Source organism: Anoplophora glabripennis, unplaced genomic scaffold, assembly GCF_000390285.2.
Source record: "Anoplophora glabripennis isolate ALB-LARVAE unplaced genomic scaffold, Agla_2.0 scaffold2772, whole genome shotgun sequence".
Lineage (NCBI taxonomy): Eukaryota > Metazoa > Arthropoda > Insecta > Coleoptera > Cerambycidae > Anoplophora > Anoplophora glabripennis.
The window spans coordinates 1-11,057 of NW_019419002.1; the positions used below are offsets into that span (position 1 = coordinate 1).

The following is an 11,057-nucleotide window of genomic DNA, read 5'->3' on the forward strand; positions in this document are numbered from 1 at the left end:
TCAGAAAAACTATTTTTTATTTATAAAAAAATCATATTTACTCAAAAAGAATTAAAAATATGATTTATGTAAACAAATTGACAAAATTAAATTGATCTGTTTCGAGGTTTTCATTAAAATCTCTGTTCAGGGGGATGAACAACAAATTTGAAATTGTTATAACTTTCTTATTAAAAAATAAAAAATATATCTATTTCTCTGAAAAGAAAGGTAACATTTTTTAGAGTAGATCGAAAAAAAAAAAATTACAAAATTCATTCATTTTTCTGCTTGATTTTTTTAAATTTCTGAAATCTTCCCTTAACTTCTAGCCTCCCTAACTCTGCTAATTTTAATAGTACGAGAAAAAGTGAAGATGCCATTTTTATGTAGACTTGTATGCTTTACAACTTTTATACGAAACTTTTTTTTCTAACCCTTACCCGTTTTAAGTTATCTTGAAAAACCCCTTTGTTTTATCTCTTTCCACCCTTGGTCGGGGGTTGAACAAAAAATTACTGTCACTTATTGTTATAATATACCTCTAACTCATATCAAAAATTCAGGCAAGTTGACCAAAATTTCGATTTAAAGGCTTATTTAATTGGACTATTTTGACAAAAATAAAACAAGTAAAACATGATAAACGATACATCATCGCAATAAGAAAAATGCGTTGAATTTAACAATGCGAAAATCCAATATGTCACCCATAAAAAAGTTGTTCCTCTTTACGTTTTCAATTAAAAATAAATTAAAATCAAAATTTTTAAGTTTTTAACCTTTAAAACGAAAAGGATAAATCAAATTTCTCTTCGGCATGTTATTTGTCATCAAATTCTGTAATTTTGATCTAATGTGACTGACCGTGTATCTCTAAAGTTAGTTGAGATCTCAGTGGAGTGGCTCAAAAAACGGACACCCTGTATNAAGTTGTTCCTCTTTCCGTTTTCAATTAAAAATAAATTAAAATCAAAATTTTTAAGTTTTTGACCTTTAAAACGAAAAGGATAAATCAAATTTCTCTTCGGCATGTTATTTGTCATCAAATTCTGTAATTTTGATCTAATGTGACTGACCGTGTATCTCTTAAGTTAGTTGAGATCTCAGTGGAGTGGCTCAAAAAACAGACACCCTGTATATTAAAATATAAATATAATGAAAATAGAGTAAGTATGAATAATATATTAAAACGCATAAATTACTTACTTTATAAATTGTAGGCAAGTTTCCTCCTCCGATATGTACCCTGTGTGAAATTGCATTTGGCAAATTTTAATTCCCATTGCCTTTCCCTGCGTCATGACTCCCCCTAAAATATTTCTGGCGTGATAAACTACTATACAAACATCTCCACAGACCATGGTGTTGACTGGTAGAAGACACTACAATAAATAAAAAAACAAACACTTACAGAAATACTGAATAACTATTAAAAAAATATATGTTTTTTGAAAAACAATATCCATCGTACCTTTCCCTCGACTATATTGTACAATCTCATGCGTTCGTAATCCTGTAAAGTGGACAAAACACATCTATTTTCGCTAAACACCTCCAAGTAAGGGCGACATCCGTCACTGAAATTCACACAAACGTAAATTCATTCCGTTTTACTGCTTTAGAGAAGGTACTATACCGAATTTTCGTAAACAATGGCACAGGTTGCAGCTGCAGCGAGACTAGAGTCACGGGCTTGTAATGCGGGTACAACGGGGGATCCCTGACGATGTCAGCCAAATAATAGAGGTACCTAAGCTCGGAAGGCCGCATATTAGGTGGGCATCGTTTCACGGCGAACATCTGAAGGGCGTCCTCGGGAACTTCGAACAGTCCGGCGTATATGAGCAAACCACACACCAACGTAGAGGACGTTGCTTTTCCATCCTTAAAATATTTTTTAGGTAAAAGTTTGTTTTCTCGCAAACAGCTAATCTAATTTTGAAAATCCTTTATTTTTGGGTTATATTTATTTCACAGTAGTGACGCTAAGATATAGAAAGTTTTAGAGAAATTTCAGTTTTTCGCATACACTAGGTGGAATAATAATGTATTTTCTCAACAATTGCTTATTTAATTTGCCATTAAGACTTTTTTTCTTGTAGTTTTCCTCAAGAAGAAATTTTATAGTATCTGTTTCCTAATAATGCTTTTAGATCCAATAGTGAAAATAAAAAAATTTTTTAATGGAAAATTCTTATACAGGGTGAGTCAGTTTTTTGTAGACAAACTTTAACATGACATAGAACACATGTTTTTAAAAAGAAAAGTTCCTATTTACATATGTCGTAGAAGGCTTCGTTTCCGAGATACGGGGTGTTGAATATAATTTTTTTTCTCGAATATTCATTATAACTTATAAACGAATGCTTAGATTTTTTTCATGTTTGGGAGATAATGCCTATTAATTAAGGGGCATAAAATAAGCGATAAAAATGTTCAAAAACTTGCACAGTGGGGGGAGTGGAGGGGGTGCTCAACCCCTTTCTTAAATAGAACTTTTACGCCAATGACTGTTTTTTTAAAAAACTGCTATTTTCATTATCTACATATAGTTTAACAAAAATAATGTCCTTTCTTCTGTCTAAATTCCTGTGCGTTTCCGAGTTATTTTGATTTTTAGTGTTTGTCGTGGTACTAAATTAAGTAATTTATTTATTGTCAATTATGGGCTAAATATTTAATTCTTTCAACGAAACCTACCGAAATATGGTTTGTTAAGGATTCTAAAAAGCCGAAATCTCTTTTTCTTTATCTCTTTCCAATGTAGTCAAAATAAATGTTTGTTATATCAAGCCATACTCAAATACAAGACTTTTATAAGTTGAAATCTGTTTAGTACACTAATTTTAACAATCCTTATTTATTATGTGCTGCGTAAATACTAATGTACTGCAACTAAATTACTAAAAAAAACATTGAATGAACATTGATGTTAATGTTTATGGAGAAATTTTAGAAAAGAACTTATAAGAGTCTTGTATTTGAGTATAGCTTGATATAACAAATATTTATTTTGACTACATTGGAAAGAGATAAAGAATAAGAGATGTCGGCTTTTTAAAATCCTTAACAAACCATATTTAGGTAGGTTTCGTTGAAAGAATTAAATATTTAGCCGATAATTGACAATAAATAAATTACTTAATTTAGTACCACGACAAACATTAAAAATCAAAATAACTCGGAAACGCACAGGAATTTCGAGACAGAAGAATGGACATTATTTTTGTTAAACTATATGTAGATAATGAAAATAACAATTCTTTTACAAAATAGTCATTGGCGTAGAAGTTCTATTTAAGAAAGGGGTTAAGCACCCACTTCACTCCGCCAATGTGCAAGTTTTTGAACATTTTTATCGCTTGTTTTATGCCCCTTAATTAAGAGGCATTATCTCCCAAACATGAAAAAAATCTAAGCATTTGTTTATAAGTTACAATGAATATTCGAGAAAAAAAATTATATTCAACACCCCGTATCTTGGAAACGAAGCCTTCTACGACATATGTAAATAGGAACTTTTCTTTTTAAAAACATGTGTTCTATGTCCTGTTAAAGTTTGTCTACAAAAAACTGACTCACCCTGTATATTTGGAGAAAACGCACATTCTGTAATAGTGATAAATAGTCCAGAATTCTAACAAAAGAGGAAATTGAGAGATCTTTGCAAGAATAAGCACCTGATAATAGATTTTTACTAGAAAAGGTAATTCAAATTAATTTAATTTAATTAAGAATTTTCTGCTGTATTTCCCATATTAGACCAGGCGGGATCTGTTTTGGTGTGGATGTTTTATATACTATCGTTAATTTTTGCTTTAATGGTTCCAAAATGATATAACAAAACATAATTTCTATGCGCGCTCTTCAAAACGTGCTAAATTTATTATTAAACAAATAGTGAAAAAATGGAAAAAATTCAATTTCTTTCTCTCTTTTTTTTTCAACACAGTTCAAAAACAATTCATTTTAGAGAAAAATTGAAGAGGAAAAAAAGATTCGTAATTAAATTTTATACATAATATACCTATTTTCAAATAAAAAATACAACATAATTATTGCAAACATAGCAAAAACAACAAAAAAAAAGTGAAAAAAAATTACAATATGTTTGTGATTTTTTTTTAAGTACTTATATTATAGGTAAGATCTTCATACTTGGCCAAAAAAATCTTTTTGATATAATAGAACAACAAACCAATTTTCGTTAAAATCGGTCCGATAGTTTTCGAGTAGTAATTTTGCAATCCAGATTTTTTTTTTAAATTGAAATTTTTGCAAATTGAACTGAGCCTAAATTAAGACTTCTAGATACTTGAAAATTTTATTACATAAAAAAGGCCACTTAAACTTTAAAATACGTCCAGAAAAATTGAAATCCGTTAATTAGGAGAGCGGTGGTAATTGTTTAAAGGTATGCGTAATTTTTGCTATTATAAACAAATAGAATAAATCTATAAATTCATTATAATTATTATTTTTTTGTAATTATGCTTTTAAAGTACTTGGGAAGACGTTTCTTTAAAAAAAAAAAAGTGGTGATCCGTTAATTTCAAAGTTGACCGGCATTTGTGACGTAACTACGACTCTGGAGGGTTGTTTTTTAAACAAATACCTTTCTCATTCCGAGTACTTTCCAGGAGTGAATTTGCAAAACTTGTGCCCTTATCCAACCCATATTAAATGTCGATTAAAACAATTGGATCGGGCATGAAATTCACAAAAAAATATATGGGAGGTAGTGCTGATTTTGTTTTTTTTTAAATCGATGTCTCGCCAGCTGAAAAGTCCAAATATCGCATTTTCAAATGTGAATTATTGTTTATTATCGACCTATTAACGTAATGATAATTACTAGTATATACTTTTTAATTTACTTTACTTTTCTCGTATTTTTCTTTATTCTATTAATGAAAATTACTCAAATTTTATATAGTTTTTATCCGTACATTGTATTCAATTTGTTTAAACATTCAAAATTTGTTCAAACAATAANGCCTCAGTAAATATTAAAATAAATAACAGTAATGTAAAGTTAAAGTTAAATTAAAAAATAATTTTCATCAAAATAATTCGTTTAAAGTTAATATGTTCAGTTTTTCTTTATTTACTGCTGTATTTGTCATTATATTAACAAGACTTGTCTGCATTGCATTTAAAACATTGGATGTTATAACTGTTTATGACAAAAAAGTGGCAACGGAGATAAGTAGCACAATAGGTACTCATAAATAATATTCCCTCTAATTTTTTCGCTAACTGCGCGGTACAAAAGTATATGGGAGCAAAAATGTTCTCTAAATTTTACTTTTTTTAGTGAAATTCGGATTTTTGATATATTATATTTTGATCAATAAAAATGTGCCTATAATGCTTTTTTTCTAAGATAATTTGATTTTAAAAATTTATTTATATGTTGTTTGAACAAATTTTGAATACAATGTACAGATAAAAACTATATAAATTTGAGTAATATTCATTAATAGAATAAAGAAAAATATGAGAAAAGTAAAGCAAATTAAAAAGTAGTAATTATCAATATGTTAATAGGTCGATAATTAACAATAATTCGCATTTGAAAATGCGATATATGGATTTTTCAGCTGGCGAGACATCGATTTAAAAAAAAAACATCAAAATCGCACCACTAGAAGCCGAGATAATCAAAATTTTTAAGCACGCCGCTATTTTGAATGCGCAATTTCAATTTCGAGACGGCCGGAGTAGCCGAGCACTCGACCCCCCACAACTACCTCCCATATATTTTTCCTGAATTTCATGCTCGGTCCAATAGTTTTAATCAACATTTTATATGGGTTGCACAAGAACGCAAGTTTCGCAAATTCACTCCCGGAAAGTACTCGGAATGAGAAAGGTATTTGTTTAAAAAACAGCCCTCCAGACCTCGTAGTTACGCCACAAATGCTGGTCAACTTTGATCGACTATAACTCTGGAACCAATTAACGAATCACCACGTTTTTTTTTTTTAAGAAGTGTCTTTCCAAGTACTTTAAAAGCACAATTTAAAAAAATAATTATTATAATGAATTTATAAAGTTATTCTATTTGTCTATAATAGCAAAAATTGCGCATATCTTTAAACAATTACCATGGCTCTCCTAATTAACGGATTTCAATTATTACTCGAAAACTATCAGACCGATTTTAACGAAAATTGGTATGATGTTTTATTACATCAAGAAGATTTTTTTGGCCAAGTATGAATATCCTACCTATAACCTAAGTACTTTAAAAAAATCGCAAAAATATTGTAATTTTTTTTTTTTTTGGTGTTTTAGATTTATACAACACAATTGTAACGTATTGTCAGCTACATGTAGTAAAATACAATTTTTCCTTTCTTTAGAATAGATATTTGATTTTAAATAAATATACGTATATATAATTCTTTTACTCACCGTGCAATGTATAACTACCGCGTTCCTGCTATCCCCCGCCAAATACTGGAAAATATCCTCGCACAGTTGATAAAGCGAATTCAACAGAGGCGCCTTAAAATGTTCGGGATAGGCGAACGAACAATCCACTATCCTCGCCTGTCCGAACTTCCCCTGATAAGGCCTATGTGATAAGTTATATACTGAGTATTTGAAATTTGGATGTCGAGAATCCAAAAACAGTCTTACGTCCTCAATGTGATTAGTTCTATAAGTGGACTCGAATCCCTCCGAAGGAAAAGGCATCACGATAATTCTCGACGTTACGTAACTTATATCTAAGTCAGTTCTGGCCATGGTCCTGAAATAACACGTGAATTACTTCAAATTTCTACGAGGCAGAATGCAATGCAACTCCATGAGAAAACATTTTCCATAAGTGATGCTCATAGAGAATTTTGCTAACATTCGCTGTAGATTAACAGACTTTTATCACATCTTTTTTTTTCAAACATGATTTATTAGCTAAAGAAAAACCTTATTTTTATTGACACTCCATAAAGGGCAGATTACGGCAATGAAAAAATGTTCACGATTATTAATTTTATAAGAAAAAAATTATTACTTACTGTTGCATAGTTGCCATTACTTTAGAACTAGTATCCTTGAGATTTTTCAAGAAACTCCCCGCACCTCCTTTTAGTGACGAAAATAAACCGGACTGCTTAACGTCTGGCTGTTTTTGAGGCGTTGAGATTGTGGGCTTCTGCGGTGGTGGCGCTGGCCTCTGTGGAACCTAAAAAATATTTAAAAAAAACAGCAAATTCATATAATTTAGTTTACAATATTCAAATTTTTTTTATGTCCGTTTAGACCTTGAAATTTAATGTTTACTACTGAAGTGAATTAATGATTAAAATAAACGTATTACTTGTGGAGGCCTAGGGGGTTCCTGAGGGGGTACAGGCCTAGGTGGTGCTTGCTTCAGACCGTTGCTGTAGCCTCCATCTAAATGATTTGAATCTATATCACTTTTCTGTTGAAATATAAGCGGTGCCCTCAGATTGAAACCGTTCGACTCTGCTATCGCAGCCACTCGTTCCAATACGGCAGCAATCGTTAATCTATGTTCGGGATTCGCTTGCAAACAGCCTCCTAAAAAAATTTATTTGTATTACCATTACCGCCTATAATATAACGCCTCCTGTCTGATGAGTCACAATTATGCACCATTCGCTATTTTAAAATTTTTAAACATGCAACATTTCCGTTAGTTCTTGTTTTCAACCTAATTTTACAACAGAAAATTATCACCACTGAAGTGATGTCTATGCAAGGGTCTTACCCACTTTTAACTCTAATTTGCGCGCATAATTTATATCTAAAAAGATAACTACAAATACTTACTAATTATGTCATGGAAACAAAAAAATTTCGAATCCGACGGTAATGTGTAGTTGGCGTTAATAATCCTCAGCTTAGCACTGTCTTCGAAGGGATGTTTCATATAGCAGAGCATGTACAATATGCATCCTAGTGCCCAAATGTCTACTGGGGGCCCTACGTAATAATTGTTCCAGGTGTCTACCATTTCAGGAGCTCTATACATCGGTGTGGTGAATCTTGCCATCTAAAATATTAAACTAATAAAAATATTTGAGTACTTTATTAACTGATGGTATTATTACGTTTTCTTCTAGGCTGGAGTGCTGATTGGCGGACCAGGACAAGTCAGGTCGATAAATATCAGCGGTAGCAGAACCAAAATCGCATAATTTTATAGTACTGTCGCCGCTAATTAGCAAGTTTTCAATCTTCAAATCCCTATGTATAATCGGTGGTACTTGGGAGTGCATATGCGAAACAGCCTTGCACGTTTGATAAAATACTCTTGTGATCGTTTCAATATCTAAAGCTGATGTACGTGCTTGTAAAATTTCAACTAAGGATCCTCCTGTAACAATTTTATTAATATATTTGTTCATCGTACGTTACATAATATATCTACTTTACCTGGACACAAATCAGTAACTAAAAGAAATTCGCTCTGGTTGTGCGAAGTTTGAGATTTATCTATAAATGAAGCCGATAAATACTGTATTATATTAGGATGTCCAGAAACTTTCTTAAGTATATTTATTTCCTTCATAATGTTATTTTTAGCTTCTTCGTCGGCAGCTAGTAGCCTCTGTTAAATGAAACCAAATTAATTTTAATAAATAAATTCTGAAACAAGTGATACCTTTAAAGCATAGTCTTTGCCACTATTAACATCCTGAGCCACAAAGACAACAGCAAAACCACCTAAAAGACACGTATTTTTTGAGAATAATAACAAAAAATCAATATTGAAAAATAACCTTCAGCTATGACTTTTTTAATCCTTAATTTTACGTTTGATACCTCTACAATTTGTCCAACAAAACTATTATCACTTTGTCCGTTCGTAGGACCACTAAAGTATTCAAAAGCAGACTTAAATAATTCACTCATATTTGTTTATTAATTTATTTTACAAAATCATTATTTTTGGCTGGTTTTTTTAGCCACTAAACAAAGCTGTCACAAATTTAGGGATTTTGGGTTAATTTAGCCTCCCACATGTATCATTGCCAATATATTTATAGACTGCGTTTTCCACCAGCTGCACTTTTAGCTTAGATTTTAGTAGATTATTAAAATAGANGCCCTCAGATTGAAACCGTTCGACTCTGCTATCGCAGCCACTCGTTCCAATACGGCAGCAATCGTTAATCTATGTTCGGGATTCGCTTGCAAACAGCCTCCTAAAAAAATTTATTTGTATTACCATTACCGCCTATAATATAACGCCTCCTGTCTGATGAGTCACAATTATGCACCATTCGCTATTTTAAAATTTTTAAACATGCAACATTTCCGTTAGTTCTTGTTTTCAACCTAATTTTACAACAGAAAATTATCACCACTGAAGTGATGTCTATGCAAGGGTCTTACCCACTTTTAACTCTAATTTGCGCGCATAATTTATATCTAAAAAGATAACTACAAATACTTACTAATTATGTCATGGAAACAAAAAAATTTCGAATCCGACGGTAATGTGTAGTTGGCGTTAATAATCCTCAGCTTAGCACTGTCTTCGAAGGGATGTTTCATATAGCAGAGCATGTACAATATGCATCCTAGTGCCCAAATGTCTACTGGGGGCCCTACGTAATAATTGTTCCAGGTGTCTACCATTTCAGGAGCTCTATACATCGGTGTGGTGAATCTTGCCATCTAAAATATTAAACTAATAAAAATATTTGAGTACTTTATTAACTGATGGTATTATTACGTTTTCTTCTAGGCTGGAGTGCTGATTGGCGGACCAGGACAAGTCAGGTCGATAAATATCAGCGGTAGCAGAACCAAAATCGCATAATTTTATAGTACTGTCGCCGCTAATAAGCAAGTTTTCAATCTTCAAATCCCTATGTATAATCGGTGGTACTTGGGAGTGCATATGCGAAACAGCCTTGCACGTTTGATAAAATACTCTTGTGATCGTTTCAACATCTAAAGCCGCTGTACGTGCTTGTAAAATTTCAACTAAGGATCCTCCTGTAATAATTTTGTTAATAAATTAGTTCATGGTACATAACATGATATATCTACTTTACCTGGACACAATTCAGTAACTAATAGAAATTCGCTCTGGTTGTGAGAAGTTTGAGATTTATCTATAAATGAAGCCGATAAATACTGTATTATATTAGGATGTCCAGAAACTTTCTTAAGTATATTTATTTCCTTCATAATGTTATTTTTAGCTTCTTCGTCGGCAGCTAGTAGCCTCTGTTAAATGAAACCAAATTAATTTTAATAAATAAATTCTGAAACAAGTGTTACCTTTAAAGCATAGTCTTTGCCACTATTAACATCCTGAGCCACAAAGACAACAGCAAAACCACCTAAAAGACACGTATTTTTTGAGAATAATAACAAAAAATCAATATTGAAAAATAACCTTCAGCTATGACTTTTTTAATCCTTAATTTTACGTTTGATACCTCTACAATTTGTCCAACAAAACTATTATCACTTTGTCCGTTCGTAGGACCACTAAAGTATTCAAAAGCAGACTTAAATAATTCACTCATATTTGTTTATTAATTTATTTTACAAAATCATTATTTTTGGCTGGTTTTTTTAGCCACTAAACAAAGCTGTCACAAATTTAGGGATTTTGGGTTAATTTAGCCTCCCACATGTATCATTGCCAATATATTTATAGACTGCGTTTTCCACCAGCTGCACTTTTAGCTTAGATTTTAGTAGATTATTAAAATAGAAGTTATTCTACTATTACTGTTTTATATATAAAATTTTCATTATTTTTCCTGTTTATCTTTTAAATACCTAACTATGTAAAAAACTTATTAATACTGATACTACAGCCAATGGAAAATTTCTTATTCACCCCCTCCAATTCATACATTCTATTCATAGAAAATATAGTTCTATATTTTCTATGATTCTATTACAATCTTCGACCATATACTTACTAGAGGCAATCTTCAATGCTAAATGAGCGAACAAACGTGCGAGAGAGAAAGCAAATAAAACTACAAGCTATCTGTCTTCACTCCGTAATGTTAGGTGCTGGAGGGGAATCACGGGGTCTGATTCTCAACCAATAAAAGGGAGTGAAA

The 11,057-nt window shown here is 31.5% G+C and overlaps 2 protein-coding genes across 2 annotated transcripts; both read right to left on the minus strand.

Annotated features, from left to right (window-relative positions):
- Positions 1-1,188: 1,188 nt before the first annotated feature.
- LOC111692722 (cyclin-G-associated kinase-like) lies at positions 1,189-9,013 on the minus strand (the record flags this gene model as incomplete). Its single annotated transcript, XM_023456822.1, has 11 exons — positions 8,742-9,013; positions 8,624-8,685; positions 8,395-8,569; positions 8,070-8,335; positions 7,789-8,011; positions 7,313-7,536; positions 7,011-7,177; positions 6,403-6,742; positions 1,619-1,866; positions 1,454-1,559; positions 1,189-1,364 (listed from the first exon to the last, which is right to left on the minus strand). Coding segments are annotated over exons 1-11 (2,120 nt in total), but the record flags the coding sequence as incomplete, so codon positions are not given.
- A 32-nt stretch (positions 9,014-9,045) lies between these two features.
- Positions 9,046-10,644, minus strand: LOC111691318 (cyclin-G-associated kinase-like). The gene is made up of 6 exons (XM_023456823.1): positions 10,373-10,644; positions 10,255-10,316; positions 10,026-10,200; positions 9,701-9,966; positions 9,420-9,642; positions 9,046-9,167 (listed from the first exon to the last, which is right to left on the minus strand). Exons 1-6 carry the CDS (start codon positions 10,503-10,505, stop codon positions 9,046-9,048), a joined length of 981 nt encoding a protein of 326 aa, XP_023312591.1. The 5' UTR covers positions 10,506-10,644.
- Positions 10,645-11,057: the final 413 nt, after the last annotated feature.